At 37.7% G+C, this 20,753-nt stretch overlaps 1 protein-coding gene across 1 annotated transcript in view; it reads right to left on the bottom strand.

Annotated features, from left to right (window-relative positions):
• CCDC158 (coiled-coil domain containing 158) overlaps window positions 1-20,753 on the bottom strand; it is a gene marked incomplete at both ends in the record, with an annotated part of 63,488 nt that overhangs the window by 27,604 nt on the left and 15,131 nt on the right. The window contains 5 exon segments of the mRNA XM_079710574.1: window positions 4,466-4,591; window positions 5,382-5,474; window positions 14,150-14,262; window positions 16,325-16,477; window positions 18,293-18,479. Of these exon segments, the coding sequence (XP_079566700.1) occupies window positions 4,466-4,591; window positions 5,382-5,474; window positions 14,150-14,262; window positions 16,325-16,477; window positions 18,293-18,479 (672 nt within the window).

Genomic DNA, 20,753 nt, shown 5'->3' with positions numbered 1-20,753 from the left:
AAAATAAATTATATGATCCTGGCAATATTTTATTTTTATATGGTACAATAGCTTTTATCTGAAACTTTCATCTAAAATCTTCTATGTCAAGCTACCAATTATTTGTGTGTATGTGTCTGTCTGTGTAGGTATGTATTTAGATACACATACATATATACATGTTCTTGGTGTTTGAGCTTGGATCAAGTCACATAATTTTTCTGGTTCTACCATTTTCTCACCTGTTAAAACTAGGGCAATCAACTGGATAATTTTTAATGCCTTTGTACCTCCAAAATGGTATAATACTCATTCACAAAGACCTAATGAAATACACTATTTGTTCAGGTAGAGTATCTATTTACGTCATCATCCATTTATTTTGTTTATAAACAGCATTCAACCGTGTGGTGTAGAGAATCAGTACAGTATAACTGGCTAAGGAGACAGGTTCTAGGCTCAGGCTATCTTGGTTAAGTGTTGGCACAACTGGGTTTTTGGAGTGTGAACTCTGTAAGTCACTTAGCTTCTCCAAGTCTCAGTTTCCTCCTCTGTAAAATAAGTACAATAATAGCACTTATCTTGTGTGGGTGGTTGTGAGGAATAAATTATATAATCTATAGAAAGTATGCTGCACAGTGCCTGGTGTTCAGTAAGTGATGACTATTATTAGAATCATGGAACAAGAAGACTAAAATGAAACGAGATAAATGAAGGGGCAATGGAGAACAATGCACATAGAAATATTCTACTTTTAAACATAAGACTTGGCATTTATTTTTGCTCTATCTGAAGCCCCACTAAAATGACACTAAAGGAATTAACAAGGATAAAGAGGAAAGGAGAGATAACATTAGATGAGTAATGATGATAAAATTGGGGGAGATGGAAAGCAAATAGGTAAATTAATAATTAATTTAGTAGAACAAAGAAAGCTAAAACATCAAGTGCCTGCACAGAAGTAGCCAGGAAGCAGCAAGCTGCTCTGCATCAGAGTATTCCAGAAAGACTCAGGAAATGGAGGCCTTGTGTATTTCTAAAGGCCAGGGTAAGGGACAGGGCAGCAAAATGGGAGGACTGGCTAAAAGTTTATGGCACAAGCTGTGAGAATACCAGATGTACTCCCCAAGGAGTCAGGTAATAATTCGTTCTTTTCCCCTAAATATATTTAGAGGTTTAATCTCTGGGTGAGGCTGAACCAAAGGACTTTAGGCTCCAAAAGGATATCTGGCATGGCAGGAGGAAGGTTGCAAACTGAAAATATAAGCATAAAGTAAGATTTATAGATATATAGATACCCCAGATTCCCTGCCTGACTCACTTCTCAGAATACCGGCAGATAGATTTATATCTACAAGTCTGTAGTAAGACAATGGCTCTTTAAGGGAATTAACAGGACCAAGAAAAAAACTAAGATAATTTTTGGATCCCTCAGTTAAAAAGTAATACCTAACCATCTACTAGCTAACAAATCTGTGAACCTTACAAAGTGCTTTTCATTGGTTTTTTAGGGCCTCAGTCTTAAATATGAATGGACAGCCAATGATCGCCAAACAGTGAAGGAAAATCTCCAACATGAAAGACAGACATCAAAACAAACAGAAAAAAAATGAATTCAAACAAACAGCAATAATTCAGGTAACAGAAGAAATTACTGAAAAACTGATACTAATATCCTTAAACGGAAATGAGGAAGTACCGCATCCACAAAAGAACATAAAACTATATAAAGAGAAGATTTAAAAAACAAGAAAAGGCTCCTGGAAATTTTTAAAAATACATGATATCAGAAAAAAAATTCAATAGATGTTTGGAAGATAGAGTTGAGGAGTTTTCCCAGAAGGTGGGAATAAAATATCAGGAGATGGAAATTGGAAGTCAAAATTAAAGGAGATTAGAGAATAAATCCAGAAGGCTTAATAGGTGACTTAACAGGAATTCTAGAAAGAGTGAACTGAAAAAGTGAAGGAAGAAAATGATCAAATAAATGACACAAGAGAATTTCAGAGAAGAACATAAGAGCCTACACAATGAAGGGAAAAAGACCCCCAGCAGAGATCACCCTGAAATGAATAACAGAGGTAAAGAAAAGACTCTAAAAGCTTTGAGAAACAAAGAGGTCACATACAAAAGCCCTGGAATCAAAATGGCACAATAGCAACAACATTTTGCACATCAATCAAATGTAAGTGAAGAATAAAGGTATTCTCAGACATGCAAGGTTTTAAAACACTTAATGAATGAAATGCACCCATTCTCAGGAAACCACTGGATTATATAATCTCTGCCAAATGCTGGCAAGGCTCTGGAACAAGAAGAACTCTCATTCACAGCTAGTGGGAGTGTAAAATGGTACAGCCACCTTGGAAGACAGTTTGGTAGTTTCTTACAAAACTAAACAGATTCTTACCATATGACCCAGCAATCATGCTCTTGATATTTGCCCAAAGGAGTTGAAAACATGTCCACACAAAAACCTGCACCTGGATGTTTATAGCAGCTTTATTCACAATCACCAAACTTTGGAAGCAACAAAGGTGCCATTTAGTAGATGAACAGATAAACTGTGGTACATCCAGACAATGAATATTCAGTGCTAAAAAGAAATGAACTATCAAGCCATGAAAAGACGTGGAAGAATCTTAAATACATATTACTAAGTGAAAGAAGCCAATCTGAAAAGGCTACATACTGTATGATTCCAACTCAATGACATTCTGGAAAAGGTAAAACTGGGAGACAGTAAAAAGATCAATGGTTGCCAGGGGTGGAATGGGGGGAAGGCAGAACTTTTAGGAAAGTGAAAATACTTTGTATGATATGATAATGATGGATATATGTCAATTATGACATATGTATAAACATTTGTCCAAATCCATAGAATGTACCACGCCAAGAGCAAACCCCAAGGTAAACTATGGACTTTGGGTGATTATGATGTGTCGATATAGGTTCATCCTTGATAACACATCACTCTGGTGAATGATGTTGATAATGGGGAGGCTGGGCATGTGTGAGGGCAGGGAGTATATGGGGAATCTCTGTATCTTCTTTTCAATTTTGGTGTGAATCTAAAGCTGCTCTAAAAAATAGTCTTGAAAAAAAGGCAGCAAAAAGAGCAGACAAAAATATGACGAGAAACCAAGAGAAACAATGGTCACAAGTTCATAGGGGATTCAGATAATGGAGTTATCACATACCAATTTAAAAAATAAAGTTACTCAATAGTACAAGTCTCAGAAGGAAACAAGAGAATGAGGCAGAAAAAATAGTCAAGAATAGAAAAAATAATTTTCCAAAATCAATGAAAGATATCAATCCACACATCCAGGAAGATCAGTGAGCCCCAAGAAAGATAAATACAAAGAAGACTACACATAGGCACATCACAGTCAAACTGCTTAAACCAAAACAGAGAGAAAATCTTTAAAGTGGTTAGAGAAAAAAAGTACCTCCCAAAAAGCGACAATAAGACTTAAACTGACTTGTCAGTAGAAACAATGAAAACCTGAACACAATATTTTACAAAGAGTTCATTCACCCATTAGACAAATATGTACTGAATACCTACCACATGCTAGATACTGTTCCAGGTGCTTGGAACACATCAGTGAATAAAACAAAGAATGCATGTTACATTTAATGTGTAAAATTATATAATAAACATTTTTAAGGGAAGAAATTGTATAAAACATGTTTAACAGTTTATTTAGATAATACACTTCATTACTGCTGTTAGAATTACAATTAAAGTTTTAAATTTAATAGACTTATGACTAGTACTTTTTCAGGGATGGATGAGATTCTTTATAATCAAGTACAGTCTATGTATTAAAGAGCCTAACTACTAGGCTGGCTTTTGGGTAATGAAAAGTCATGGAATTTCAGAGCTGATCTTCTAGAAAACCCTAGAGATGATCTATGGTCCAGACTCCTCATTAGAGATGAAAAGGAACAATATATTTAACTCAGTTTCCAAGGTCACACAAAGTAGTTAGAGACACATCTTAAGTCCCAATGACTCCTGGTCAAATGTTCTTTGCTGTGTTTGTTGTTTGCTTCATGGGGAGAGGGGTTTAATTTAATTTTTATCAATGTAACATGCATATAGTTTTAAAAGTAAAATGATTTTATAACACTTAAAACAAAAAGCAGCAGTCTCCTTCCCTTCCTCTGCCCACCTCCAAGTTCCAGTCTCCACAGGGAACCATGTTAACTTCTAATATTAATAATATTATTTTGTTTGATAGAATGTTACTTGCTGTGTGATAGCTAGTTTATCAGTGCACATAACTCATGTGTGTGAAAATAGTCTATTTCAACTTTTTCATTTTGTAGTGCATGCTTTTCATTTAAATGCATAAGCAGGATAACTGGTAGGTTAGTAGCAACCCTGTTGCTATACGTACAATAGGACAATTAACTAATGAAACTGATTTTCGTGTGTGATTTCATGTGTGATTAGACTATAAGACTAGTTACTTACATGACATAGGAATCTGGCTGCAGACTGGGAAGATGGTACATAAGAATGAGAATGGGCAGCAAATGACGGCTGTAGAAGGCATGGTTTCACCGAAGAATTGGAGGTGTATCCAGGGCCCTTAAGTTCCTCGAAGACAATATACATGTGGGCAAAATAACTGTCAACCTACAGTGAGAATTGTGAAATCAAAACGTATTTTTGCAAATATAATTTCAGGCTTACATGTTGAACTTCTACAAAGTTTTAAGCCAAAGTATTAAGCAAGATGATTCTGGTGTATGTTACTCTTTGGGGACTAATCATGGGCTTAGGAAGATGCCTTCACACTTCTGATGGATAAAATCATTCCAGATGTGAAAACATATCTCGGATGGGATGTTACTACGTTGGTTTCTAACTTTGCCAAACACTCCACACTATTTCTGACATACTACTGAGAAAAATCCTCTCCGACTATGGAGTGCTCCTGCCTGTGAAAATATCCAGTATTGAGACTTTAAAGTATGTCTGCAACTTTAAAATATACTCGAAAAACAGACATGTACTCCAGTGGAAAAATCTACTATTTTTAAAGAAAACATGTTTTTTCATGCAAATTACATCATTTTTCTATTTTCCAAACAAGCCAAACATACTTGACCTCTTGTATACAAACCTTTGGCTCCCCAAGGTAGGTACTTCTATGTTTCCCTCATTCAGTATAGACTTACCATAAAGAATGGTGCTTCAATTTGTTACTATATATGAAAAGGATAGGTATAATCTGTACAATGCACAGATTTTATAATTGCTAATATTAGATAATGTTACAAGTACACTTGAATGTATCTAAAGTACATGGGGAAAATATGAAAGTATATCAAACCAAGGCATAATTTTTGCTTAAACTACTATTTTTGATGAAAAAAGATCTTACTTTTACATCCAAAGTGTGTTGAAGGTTTAGGCGCACAGGTTCTTGTTCCCGACGCTGTACTATATCTTGACATTTTGCAAACTGCAAAGATGCCTACAATAAAGCAACCACATGTGGTTTACCCTCCATTTTTTATGCAATTTTATTTTATTAATGTATAAATGCAGAGTCGCCATCTCTTCAAGGAAACTTCCCCTGTTCTTGGCACACTGTATTACATTTATCTGTTTATTTATGTTTTATTCAGAAAACTTGAGAGTAACTGGAGGCCATGTCTTTATCCTCTGTAGCCCCAGCATCTACATGGCATTTAGTATGTGGAGGGCACTCAAAAGAATGAATGAACTAAGGATGACATGAGCAAACAGCTTTAGCAATGTAAAAACATTTCTATAAAAATAACCACAACTGAGAATAGACAAAATGCAAGAAACAGTTAACAAGGACCTAGAAGAACTAAAGAAGAATCAAGCAATGATTAAAAACACAATAAATGAAATGAAAAATACTCTAGATGGGATCAATAGCAGAATAACTGAGGCAGAAGAACGGATAAGTGACGTGGAAGATAAAATAGTGGAAATAACTACTGCAGAGCAGAAGGAAGAAACAAGAATGAAAAGAACTGAGGACAGTCTCAGAGACCTCTGGGACATTAAACACACCAACATTCGAATTATAGGGCTTCCAGAAGAAGAAGAGAAAAAGAAAGGGACTGAGAAAATATTTGAAGAGATTAGAGTTGAAAACTTCCCTAATATGGGAACGGAAATAGTCAGTCAAGTCCAGGAGGCACAGAGGGTCCCATACAGGATAAATCCAAGAAGAAATACGCCAAGACACATATTAATCAAACTGTCAAAAATTAAATACAAAGAAAACATATTAAAAGCAGCAAGGGAAAAACAACAAATAACACACAAGGGAATCCCCATAAGGTTAACAGCTGATCTTTCAGCAGAAACTCTGCAAGCCAGAAGGGACTGGCAGGACATATTTAAAGTGATGAAGGAGAAAAACCTGCAACCAAGATTACTCTACCCAGCAAGGATCTCATTCAGATTTGATGGAGAAATTAAAACGTTTACAGACAAGCAAAAGCTGAGAGAGTTCAGCACCACCAAACCAGCTTTACAGCAAATGCTAAAAGAACTTCTCTAGGCAAGAAACACAACACAAGGAAAAGACCTACAATAACGAACCCAAAACAATTAAGAAAATGGGAATAGGAACATACATATCGATAATTACCTTAAATGTAAATGGACTAAATGCTCCCACCAAAAGACACAGATTGGCTGAATGGATACAAAAACAAGACCCATATATATGCTGTCTACAAGAGACCCACTTCAGACCTAGAGACACATACAGACTGAAACTAAGGGCATGGAAAAAGATATTCCATGCAAATGGAAACCAAAAGAAAGCTGGAGTAGCAATTCTCATATCAGACAAAATAGACTTTAAAATAAAGACTACTAGAAGAGACAAAGAAGGACACTACATAATGATCAAGGGATCGATCCAAGAAGAAGATATAACAATTGTAAATATTTATGCACCCAACATAGGAGCACCTCGATACATAAGGCAAATACTAACAGCCATAAAAGGGGAAATTGACAGTAACACATTCACAGTAGGGGACTTTAACACCCCACTTTCACCAATGGACAGATCATCCAAAATGAAAATAAATAAGGAAACACAAGCTTTAAATGATACATTAAACAAGATGGACTTAACTGATATTTATAGGACATTCCATCCAAAAACAACAGAATACACATTTTTCTCAAGTGCTCATGGAACATTCTCCAGGATAGATCATATCTTGGGTCACAAATCAAGCCTTGGTAAATTTAAGAAAATTGAAATTGTATCAAGTATCTTTTCCGACCACAATGCTATGAGACTAGATATCAATTACAGGAAAAGAGCTGTAAAAAATACAGACACATGGAGGCTAAACAATACACTACTCAATAACGAAGTGATCACTGAAGAAATCAAAGAGGAAATTAAAAAATACCTAGAAACAAATGACAATGGAGACATGACGACCCAAAACCTATGGGATGCAGCAAAAACAGTTCTAAGAGGGAAGCTTATAGCAATACAATCCCACCTTAAGAAATAGGAAACATCTCGAATAAGCAACCTAACCTTGCACCTAAAGCAATTAGAGAAAGAAGAACAAAAACACCCCAAAATTAGCAGAAGGAAAGAAATCATAAAAATCAGATCAGAAATAAATGAAAAAGAAATGAAGGAAACGATAGCAAAGATCAATAAAACTAAAAGCTGGTTCTTTGAGAAGATAAACAAAATTGATAAACCATTAGCCAGACTCATCAAGAAAAAAAGGGAGATGACTCAAATCAATAGAATTAGAAATGAAAAAAGAGAAGTAACAACTGACACTGCAGAAATACAAAAGATCATGAGAGATTACTACAAGCAACTCTATGCCAATAAAATGGACAAGCTGGAAGAAATGGACAAATTCTTAGAAACACACAACCTGCCAAGACTGAATCAGGAAGAAATAGAAAATATGAATAGACCAATCACAAGCACTGAAATTGAAACTGTGATTAAAAATCTTCCAACAAACAAAAGCCCAGGACCAGATGGCTTCACAGGGGAATTCTATCAAACATTTAGAGAAGAGCTAACACCTATCCTTCCCAAACTCTTCCAAAATATATAGCAGAGGGAGGAACACTCCCAAACTCATTCTACGAGGCCACCATCACCTTGATACCAAAACCAGGCAAGGATGTCACAAAGAAAGAAAACTACAGGCCAATATCACTAATGAACATAGATGCAAAAATCCTCAACAAAATACTAGCAAACAGAATCCAACAGCACATTAAAAGGATCATACACCATGATCAAGTGGGGTTTATTCCAGGAATGCAAGGATTCTTCAATATATGCAAATCAATCAACGTGATACACCATATTAACAAATTGAAGGAGAAAAACCATATGATCATCTCAATAGATGCAGAGAAAGCTTTCGACAAAATTCAACACCTATTTATGATAAAAAACCTCCAGCAAGTAGGCATAGAGGGAACTTTCCTCAACATAATAAAGGCCATATATGACAAACCCACAGCCAACATCGTCCTCAATGGTGAAAAACTGAAAGCATTTCCACTAAGATCAGGAACAAGACAAGGTTGCCCACTCTCACCACTCTTATTCAACATAGTTTTGGAAGTTTTAGCCACAGCAATCAGAGAAGAAAAGGAAATAAAAGGAATCCAAATCAGAAAAGAAGAAGTAAAGCTGTCACTGTTTGCAGATGACATGATACTATACATAGAGAATCCTAAAGATGCTACCAGAAAACTACTAGAGCTAATCAATGAATTTGGTATAGTAGCAGGATACAAAATTAATGCACAGAAATCTCTGTCATTCCTATATACTAATGGTGAAAAATCTGAAAGTGAAATCAAGAAAACACTCCCATTTACCATTGCAACAAAAAGAATAAAATATCTAGGAATAAACCTACCTAAGGAGACAAAAGACCTGTATGCAGAAAATTATAAGACACTAATGAAAGAAATTAAAGATGATACAAATAGATGGAGAGATATACCATGTTCTTGGATTGGAAGAATCAACATTGTGAAAATGACTCTACTACCCAAAGCAATCTACAGATTCAATGCAATCCCTATCAAACTACCACTGGCATTTTTCACAGAACTAGAACAAAAAATTTCACAATTTGTATGGAAACACAAAAGACCCCGAATAGCCAAAGCAATCTTGAGAACGAAAAATGGAGCTGGAGGAATCAGGCTCCCTGACTTCAGACTATACTACAAAGCTACAGTAATCAAGACACTATGGTACTGGCACAAAAACAGAAAGATAGATCAGTGGAACAGGATAGAAAGCCCAGAGATAAACCCACGCACATATGGTGACCTTATCTTTGATAAAGGAGGCAGGAATGTACAGTGGAGAAAGGACAGTCTCTTCAATAAGTGGTGCTGGGAAAACTGGACAGGGACATGTAAAAGTATGAGATTAGATCACTCCCTAACACCATACACAAAAATAAGCTCAAAATGGATTAAAGACCTAAATGTAAGGCCAGACACTATCAAACTCTTAGAGGAAAACATAGGCAGAACACTCTATGACATAAATCACAGCAAGATCCTTTTGGACCCACCTCCTAGAGAAATGGAAATAAAGACAAAAATAAAGAAATGGGACCTAATGAAACTTCAAAGCTTTTGCACAGCAAAGGAAACCATAAACAAGACCAAAAGACAACCCTCAGAATGGGAGAAAAGATTTGCAAATGAAGCAACTGACAAAGGATTAATCTCCAAAATTTATAAGCAGCTCATGCAGCTCAATAACAAAAAAACAAACAACCCAATCCAAAAATGGGCAGAAGACCTAAATAGACATTTCTCCACAGAAGATATACACAGTGCCAACAAACACATGAAAGGATGCTCAACATCTTTAATCATTAGAGAAATGCAAATCAAAACTACAATGAGATATCATCTCACACCAGTCAGAATGGCCATCATCAAAAAATCTAGAAACAATAAATGCTGGAGAGGGTGTGGAAGAAAGGGAACACTCTTGCACTGCTGGTGGGAATGTGAATTGGCACAGCCAGTATGGAGAACAGTATGGAGGTTCCTTAAAAAACTACAAATAGAACTACCATATGACCCAGCAATCCCACTACTGGGCATATACCCTGAGAAAACCATAATTCAAGAAGAGTCATGTACCAAAATGTTCATAGCAGCCCTATTTACAATAGCCCGGAGATGGAAACAACCTAAGTGTCCATCATCGGATGAATGGATAAAGAAGATGTGGCACATATATACAATGGAATATTACTCAGCCATAAAAAGAAACGAAATTGAGCTATTTGTAATGAGGTGGATGGACCTAGAGTCTGTCATACAGAGTGAAGTAAGTCAGAAAGAGAAAGACAAATACTGTATGCTGACACATATATATGGAATTAAAAAAAAATGTCATGTAGAACATAGGGGTAAGACAGGAATAAAGACACAGACGTACTAGAGAATGGACTTGAGGATATGGGGAGGGGGAAGGGTAAGCTGTGACAAAGCGAAAGAGAGGCATGGACATATATACACTACCAAACGTAGGGTAGATAGCTAGTGGGAAGCAGCCGCATACAACAGGGAGATCAGCTCGGAGCTTTGTGACCGCCTGGAGGGGTGGGAGGGAGGGAGACGCAAGAGGGAAGGGATGTGGGAACAGATGTATATGTATGACTGATTGACTTTGTTATAAAGCAGAAACTAATAAAAAAAAAAAAAAAAGAAGACACACGTATTTGAAATCTTTGTGGGTTTTCTATTTTGTTTCAAGGTTAAATATTAATTTCACAAATGGTTAAATATTAATTTCACAAATGCCTACTATAGGCCATCTGGCATAAAAAGAAATAGGACACACAGTTCCTGTCCTCAAAGTCACTGTGACCCAGTGATGAGAATAAGCTTACTGATAAACTTGTGGAGAATCTTTGGTATCTAACAAAATTTCATTAAAATTAGCTCATTCCTTTAAAATACATCGTGAAATGGGTAGAAAAGAACAAATGCATAGTCATCAAGTTAAAATATAAACCTGAACTTACTGAGTCTATATTTCTTTCTATATGTATATTTTTTTCATAGAGAAAATGTTTAATGTAAACAAGGCAGTAGGTATCACCACTGTAATACACATTTTGGATACAAATAATTTTTCCTTTTCTGATGAGTTATGCAGAAAGAAAGAAGGATTAATTTTTCAAGCTGCCTCCTTCCTGTTTGAGGGGAATGTCATTGAGCCTTGATGAACACCTTCCTTTACTAGGTGTAGGTGTTTCTGGTGACAGCAGGCAGTAACCTCTTACTGCCCTAAGTACCCTTGGGGAGGACGACGATAAGCCCTGCTTTAGGTTCCAAATAGGCAAATAATGGAGGAAGAAAAAGAAAAGAACAAATTTAGGATAAGAAATGGAGGGGAGAAAAAAGTGGGAAAGAACAGGAAATAAATAAGTCCATATGATGAGGGATACGCACAAATGTATGTACATATTTGTTAATATTTAGCCTCATTCTAAAAAAAATATTTCAGCATTTTCGGTATGGGGAAAGCAATTATTTTAGTTGCCCTTATTTTCTGCTTATGCTGTTTACCTTCTCATCTCCATTACAGTCAGTTCTGTTATAACTCTTCTTCTAAAAGTGTAAATTTGTTCCAAAGTGATTGATGTTATCAGGGAACATTTGAGTATAACACAAATTTCACATTTACTTATGCACAGTTTCATTTATGAGAAATACGGGGTCAATGCAGAAAACAGCACCCAGCTAAACAGAGCTGCACAGAAATACACAAAAAGCATACATACACACCCTTCCAACAACTATCAGCGCCCTCAGTTTACCCTGGGTTTTGAGCTATGTCCATGCACATCCTGTGTTACAGGAAACCCACCTTCTACCCCTTCTTAACAACTCCCATGCTGCAATTCCTCAACGCACAAGCAAACTTCAGGTCTGTTTTTAAGATAAAGGCCCATCCTAATTGTAGTATTTATGTATCTCTTAACCATTTAACATGTGTAAAACTGTGCTACCACTTTCATTAGGTTCCTGTTTTTCTTTTGTCACTGATGAACTTCGTTAGTGTGGTGCTCCTAATCCCACTGTTCTGATAAGCCCCATGGTGGTTTTTATTGCACAATTTTGCATAGCGTGGTGATTTCCGTAACACATATGTTGCATTAGAGCAGAACTGAATATGCTTTGTTTGTAACCATTCCGTCTCTCTACCATGAATATCCTTTTGCCTACTTCTTGCAGTTAAAATATTAGCTCTTGGACAGCTACATGTAAAAAAAAAATGAAATTAGAACATTCTTTAACACTATACACAAAAATAAACTCAAAATGGATTAAAGACCTAAATGTAAGACCGGACACTATAAAACTCTTAGAGGAAAACATAGGAAGAACACTCTGACATAAATTGCAGCAATATCTTTTTCGATCCATCTCCCAGAGTAATGGAAATAAAAACAAAAATAAACAAATGCGACCTAACTAGACTCAAAAACTTTTGCACAGCAAAGGAAACCACAAACAAAACAACAAAACAACCCACAGAATAGGAGAAAATATTGCAAATGATGTGACTGAGAGAGGATTAGTCTCCAAAATTTACAAACAGCTCATGTGGCTTAATATCATAAAAACAAACAACCCAATCAAAAAATGGGCAGAAGACCTAAATAGACATTTCTCCAGAGAGGACATACAGATGGCCAAGAGGCACATGAAAAGATGTTCAACATCAGTAATTATTAGAGAAATAAAAATCAAAACTATAAGGAGATATCACCCCACACCAGTCAGAATGGCCACCATCAAAAAATCTACAAACAATAAAATGCTGCAGAGGGTGTGGAGAAAACAGAACCCTCCTATACTCTTGGTGGGAATGTAAATTGGTGCAGCCACTATGGAGAACAGTACGGAGGTTCCTTAAAAAACTGAAAATAGAGCTACCATATGATCCAGCAATCCCGCTCCTGGGCATATATCCAAAGAAAATCATTGTTCAAAAGGATACATGCGCCCCAATGTTCACTGCAGCACTGTTACTAATAGCCAGGACATGGAAGCAACCTAAACGTCTATCGACAGATGAATGGATAAAGAAGAGGTGGTACGTCTATACAATGGAATATTACTCAGCCATAAAAAAGAATGAAATAATGTCATTTGCAGCAACATGGATGGACCTGGAGATTATCATACTAAGTGAAGTAAGTCAGACAGAGAAAGACAAATATCGTATGATATTGCTTATATGCAGAATCTAAAGAAAATGATACAAATGAACTTATTTACAAAACAGAAACAGACTCACAGACTTAGAGAACGAACTTAGGGTTACTGGGGAGAAGGGTCGTGGGGAGGGATAGATTGGGAGTTTGGGATTGACATATACACACTGCTGTATTTAAAGTACAATAAATAATCAACAAGGACCTATTGTATAGCACAGGGAACTCTGTTCAATATTCTGTAACAAACAAAATAGGAAAAGAATTTGAAAAAGAATAGATACATGGGGACTTCCCTGGTGGCACAGTGGTTAAGAATCCGCCTGCCAATGAAGGGGACATGTGTTTGAGCCCTGGTCTGGGAAGATCCCACATGCCGCGGAGCAACTAAGTCCGTTGCAACTACTGAAGCCAACATGCCTAGAGCCCACAACAGGAAGCTAAGCCTGTGCTCCACAACGGGAAAAGCCACCTCAGTGAGAAGCCCGTGTACCACAACGAAGAGTAGCCCCTGCTCGCCACAGCTAGAGAAAGCCCGTGCGCAGCAATGAAGAACCAACGCAGCCAAAAATAAATAAATAAATAAATAAATTTATTTAAAAAAAATAGATACATGCAAAAAAAAATAATAAAAGAGGACGAAGGAAAATAATAATAAAATAAAATAAAATTCATTCCAGAGTAGTTACAAAAAAAAAATACTAGCTCTTTCAAGGTCCTGCTCAAATGTTCCTTCAGGAACTTCCTCCTCATTCTCTCTGTCAGAAATAAACTCTTGTCTTTCTTCCATTGTATTTTGTATCTCTGCTACATCTTCTTCTGTGTTGTAGTTTACTAATGAGTGAACATATTGGCTTCCCCCATTCCAAGGACAGAGACTTACCTTCTTTCTATTTACCATGGCCTCTTCTAAAACTTGTGTCTTGCTCTGAAGGGCATCTATCTGACCTCTTCTAGCCGTAATTTGTTTTTGCATCCCCATTGCCACTTTCATACCTGGAAAAAAAAGAACTAAACTGTATCTTAGTTTCTAAAGTTTCTAAATTTTGAGAGGTGACTATAATTTGATGGTCAAACATTATGAGAAGGTGACAGGTAAGATTCCTCTAAGGCACCTGGACAGTTTCAAGGAAGTGTTCACAGAAAATGTCTTCAGATTTCACATTATTGGGATATAACAATTTTCAGCAATTACTCAGAGGTTTTGAGCTCAGAAATGTATATAAATGATGATGTTTTGTGATTCCTTGCTAGAATTAATTTCATTGGCCATCATAATTTGCTGTATCTCCAACAGTAATAAATAATGCTGACCAAGTTCATACTTACACATATAGGAAATACATACACACAAAATATATACAGTCATAAAATGAAAAATTTATATAGTATTTTTACTAAAACAATTTTTCTAGAAACTGATATATAAAATACCATGCAAGACATCTACTATTAGTGATCTTTTAAAAGATCCCAGTGATATCACAAATGATTCAATTTCCAATCTCATGGTTATCATCATGTGCTTGGAACTCACTGCTGTTTCAGAAGTCAAACTGGCAATACAAGCATATATGTGATTATTTTACTAAAACTGATGACAGGATGAGAATGTTCTAGACAGGTAGTAGGCATTGAATACTTAAGATATGGCAGGCCACTGAAAAGATAAATAAAGCTCATCCTTGTTTGGAAATTCAAAGTCAGAGACCTTATGTTGTTTCTTGGAGTCAGCTGAGAAAAGAGGTTTGAAAATGCCACTGCTTTGAGTTAGGTCCAGCTAGAGCTTAGAGGTTAACAAGAAAAGGAAAATGTGCCATTCTTTAAAAACAAACTATTGGAGGATGAAAGGTGTGACTTCTTCCCAACAAGATATAGTTCTTATAGCTAAACTGTCAAAGACAGGGTTAATACAGGCACAGTACACTGATTTGTTGGCATCATTTGCTCACCACTTTGAAGAATTTTGATCTGATTAAATGGATCATGGTTGGCCTTCAAAGGTAATTTTATTAATAAATTTTTTGTTTTAATGTGATCTTAATCAATGAAAATAGGCATTCGAGAGCAGATACAGGATTACCTAGTTAATTTAACAATGGTAATGTGACTGGGGCAGTTGTGGCGAGGCCTGGCACACACTGAGGATGAGACTCTGTCTGGTGGAGGGGACGAGGGAACAGACCCCAGATGGGCCTCTGGAGTGATCTCTCCAAGCCCCACCATTTTCTTGGTGTTAACCAGCGAAGAAAGAGCTGAATCTCCAAGAACCGCACAAAATATGGACGCGTCAAGAATTTGCGTGCCATCTTTGTGCAGGGGCCATGGGAATCTCCTTCAGTATCTTTCCAATTTTGGTGTATGTGCTGTTGAAGTAAGCACAAACATAAATCTTTTGACATGAAAAAATACTGAGAAATAGAAAAAATGTAGCCTTTAGTTAAATATTTATTCTTACAGTCAGCTAATATAGCCATACAAATAATGGTATGAATAATATGAAACAGCAACTAACCTTCTCTCTCTGAATTAATATGGGCAGCAAGGTGAAAAGGGAACAGGTAAGTGGTTGAAGGGACCCCCCATCCTAGCAGTTCAATTCCCAGGGCTCCCTCCCATCTTCATCTCAGAGAAGGAATTGGGAACTGACAATTAGCCACAGATACACAGTTTATGTAGATAATAAACGTGTGAAAAATAAGGTGTTGAATGAAAATTATTGGTAGCCTGTATTTATAGCAACACTTCCTTAAAAACAATTAACTGGCATTTATGGACATTGAGGTCTGTTAGAAATTATTGAAATAGCTACAGAAAAAGAAAGATTCAGATACTTAAAGATTAAATTAAGTAAATGGCAATTTCCCACACACACAAAAAAAGCCTGATAACTACTGCTATATAACACCCATCAGTGATACCTATTTACCTATTGTTGTATGTCTCTCACATCATGCTGCCCTGTGAAGAAGTGAAAGGCAATGTATCTAGGTTTGTGTTTTAATAAGTCTAGACCAAGGGAACTAAAAACAAAGGGAAAAAATCTACTAAAGCATACCATGACCATCAGATCCTTCCATTGGCTTTACTGTATTTCTTATTTGTTCTAGCTCAGAGTGTGAAGATTTTACTTGCATTTTCAGCTTATTTGTAGTAGTTTCCATTTCTTCACGTTTGTTTTGAAAATTCCTTTTTAAGACTTCATAGTCCTCTGTACAATGTGACAATCAATAATAGTTGATTAATTTTTTCTACTCCATTGTTATAAAGTATATTTTATTTGTAAATAATGATCACAGAATTTTAGAGTTGAAAGAGATTCCATTTAGTTACATCATTTGTTACAGAAATTAGATGTACATACACATTTCCAGGCATCTGACTCTTTTTAATCTGCTTGGGTGGATCTTCCTCCTTTACCCACTTATTATTTACTGCTTTTTCCAAGCCAGTATAATTGGCTCACATCTATTTCATCTTAAACCTTCTTGGATAATCATATCTACCACAACAGATTTAACCACCAGCTGTAGGTAGATGAAATGTCCACCACATGGTAAGTAACCTGAGGCCGCCATGTGTCTTATCTGATTTTTTATCTCCAGTAACTATCAAAATACCCGGCATTCATTGTTCATACATAAGAATACACACACACACACACACACACACATTCAACTATTTATTTATATTTATCTATTTATATATGATAGATATATTTACATATAAAGGGAACAAACAGATCCAAGACCTCTCTGCTGAGATCTAACTCTGTCTAACCAGACACTTCCATGTGGATGTCCTGGTGCCCCCAGACCAATGGTATCACACTGACTGCGTCTCACCCTCCTGCCCGCAAGCCAACCCCTCCTGGTTTCCTTCCCTCAGCTGTTGGTATCATTGTTCTCCCAATACTGCAAATATAAAACCTGAAACACATACACAGTCCCTCCAATCTCCAAAAATATTCTTAATTCTTCCCTCTCCTCTCCTTCTCACTGCCACTGCCTCAGTTCAAGTTCTCATCGCCTTTCCCTGGGACTACAGCAAAACCCTCCTTAACTGGTTGGCCTCTGTTCCTTTAGGTTTGCCTTTCTCTCTTTACCTGCTGACAATGTCCTTCTAACATGTGGATTTGATGACCACAATCTCTTACTTAATATCTTTTGCTGGCTCCACATTGTCTGCCTCATTTCTTAGTCCTCATTCCTTTGTATTTTTACTTCCATAAATACTTCTGAGGTCCCATTATGTTATTTTATGCCTTCATGCTTCTGCCCATAATGTTCTCTCTGCCTGGATTGCCCTTCTACCTCTTTTTCACCTGCCAAATTCCTTTTCCTCCATCAATCCCAGTACAGATGTCACCTCCTACAGGAGGCTGATTCTCTACCCTTTCCCACATGTGCAGCCAGCACACGTCCACTGTGCCTCACCCACTGTACTGTAACCTGTTCTATACGGGTCTGGTTCTCAACTAGCCAGGAGCCTCACTGTTGTTTCTAGGGCCTGTCTCAGCATCTGGCATAGTAAATGTTCAGGAATCACAGGTGTATGCGTGTGCGTGTGCGTGTGCATGTGTGTGTGTGTATGAGAAGTAGATAATACCTATACCATACTATTGGTGAACTAGGAGTGTTTCATTTTAAAATTTAAGGCCTTGGATTTTTCTGTTTCAAGAAATTTGCATAAGTCTGTTTACATGGGTTGCTTCCTTATTAAACATCTAATCAGGCTATCTGACTCAAAGGACTCAAGGTTTCTACTTCCCTCACCCTTTTCTTGGAAACTCAGTAAAGAATTTCATGGACACTGAAGACTGACTAAAGTTAATGGTTAATAAGTGCAAGCTGTGGGAAGGCTTCAAGGAGAAGTATCAGGATTTCAGGTGTCCACTGGGACAGCATAATTATCCATGCTTGTAACTGGGATGAGGAACCATTCTTTCACATAGTCCTGGGATCTTCACTGAACTTCACTGATAGCACTCCTATTTTTTAGCAGAATTTGAATTGGAGTAACATACCTGTAAGATTGTTTAACTCACTACTAGCTTTCACCTCACTTAATAAATGAACTCTTTCTTGTTTGAGGTCCTTCACTGCACAGAGCCACTCAGAGCCTGCATTCACCAGCTTCACCTTTTCCAGCTCCAGGTCGCACACTCTGGCTTCAAGCTCCCGTATCTCTGCAACTTTTTTATAATTCAAAATCTAAATATAGGGATAAACACAAAGGACAGAGTAAGAAATTAAAAAAATAAAATACAAAGCAGCAATAGTAAGCTGGAAAACAAAAGGAATATTTTACTTCCTTTTAACCTTAGATGTTAATTCTCAGTATCACTGACCGCAACCCTTCATTATTCCTATTCTTTGTATTCATTCATTCAAAACAAGATATTGAGCACCAGCACCTACTTTGTGCCAGGCCCCACTTTATCTGTTGGGGATAGCGTAGCAGGGGAGGTAGGGGATGCCCTAGGTGAGCACCTCCTTGTTTTACTCCCAAAACACCTCACCTGCGACGCTTCCTCTGCCCTGGCCGTGTATAGCAGTAATAAACAGGGTCCTCGCCCTCGTGGGGCTTTACATTCCAGTGAGAGGAGACAGATGAAACAAATATTTAAGAGCCAGATAATAATAAGGACAAAAAAGAATTAAAAAGGTGAGAGGGTAGAGAATGAACACAGGGAGGGGGCTGCTACGTGAGCTAAGTTGGTATGTGGAAGAGAGCCTGACTGGTACCCTGATGAAAGCCTGCTAGGCAGGTTGGCTGTTGGCTGTTCTGGAGACTTGGAGTTTGAGAGGGTTCCCACCAGTCTAACTGATCAAAGTGGCCCACTCTGCCTAAACTGTTCTGCAAACAAAACGATTTATGCTGAACACCTGTTTTCCTTTCAAAAGACTGTATTCACCTGTCCAGTAAGGAGTACCTAAATGACCAGCCCCCAGTATAAAAACCCCTGCATACTGAGTCTCTAATGACCTTCTCTGGTTGGCAACATGTGACACATGTTGTCACAACTTGTTGCTGGGGGAATTAAGCATATCCTGCGTGACTGCCGGAGAGGACTTTTGGAAGCTTGTGCCTGGTTTCCTCCGTGTGCTTTTTCCCTTTGCTGATTTTGTTTTCGATCCTTTCACTGTAATAGATCCTATCCATGAGCACGACTATCTGCTGAGTACTGTGAGTCCTCCTAGTAAATGATCACACTGTGAGTGGTCTTGGGGACCCTGCCACAGTTGGTCAGGAAAGACTTCTCTGATGAGCAGAAACCTCAAAGAGGTAAAAGAGCAAGCATGTGGTAGGCTGGGGACAGCTCCAGGCACGGGTGATGTGTTCAAGGAACAGCAAGGCTGTCAGAATGGCTGGTGGAGGAGACCAGAATAGGCCACCCCAAAATCTGCCTCGTTGGCATAGGATTATTTTGGGAAACAACAAACGCAGAAGCAGCTCTGAAAACAGTAGAAGTTAACCTTTAAGGGAAATTTACATTTATAAAGGAAATCTCCATTTGTAAGGGTGTCTCACTCTCTGAACTGGAGGAAGACTAAATCATGAGAGAATCTTAGCAACTGGGGAGGCACCAACTTAAATCTACGTAACAGACCTCATCCTTGTGTACCGTAGTTTTCGTGGTCTACTTCCCATGACATACGTCCCCTACACTGTTCTTTGTTTTAGCTGAAGATGGTACTTAAGCCTGAATTCTAAGCCACCTCTCTGAATTACTCATTTCCCTGGGTCTCTCCCATGCATATATGAAACATACATGTTAATAAACTTGTGTTGGTCTTATCTTGTTAATCGGTCAGGGCCCCAGAGAATTTAGAAGGACAGAAGGAAAAGGATTTTGTGTCCTCTACACTGGAGTGAGCGTGGGTGGAAGTGGTGGGAGGTGAGTCAGAGGGAGCCCTGGGCAAGATGGGCCTTAGAGGCAATGTAAGGACGTGACTGAGAGCTCCTTCTGAGAAAGGAGCCACTGGACAGTTTGGAACATGGGAGTGATACAGCATAGTGTTTTAAAAATAAAACTCTGGCTCCTGTGTGAAGCATAAACAGTGCTGGGGACAAAGGGAGGAGTGGAAGTGGGAGACCTATGAGAAGGCACCTGCTAGAACAAGCCAGTGAGGTGGGCTGGATCTGGTCCTTGAAGTGAGCAGGGAATATGAATTTGGAAACTCTCATTTTGCATTTCCAACCAACTGCCAGGAATTCCCAGCTTGGCATCCTGCTGCAGACTCTGACCAAACCACTCCTTCCTCACAGGGCTTTTCCTCTCGAGTTTCTTCCCAATTCTTCTGTTAGGGGTGCTACCATATTCTAAGTCCCTCAGACATCTAAGTGCCTTTGAAACCTCAAAGTCTCCTATGTCTTTCCCTTTCCCTGGACCCCTTATAATCAACTAAATCTTCCCCAACCTCCACTGTGGATTCTCATCCCTCTCATGTGGATTCCTACAACTGGCTCAAAACTGGTCTCTA

The sequence above is a fragment of the Hyperoodon ampullatus genome (assembly GCF_949752795.1).
Source record: "Hyperoodon ampullatus genome assembly, chromosome: 1".
NCBI classification, from domain to species: Eukaryota; Metazoa; Chordata; class Mammalia; order Artiodactyla; family Ziphiidae; genus Hyperoodon; species Hyperoodon ampullatus.
Note: the sequence above shows the minus strand (reverse complement) of the source record. Positions and strands in the feature narration are given on the sequence as shown.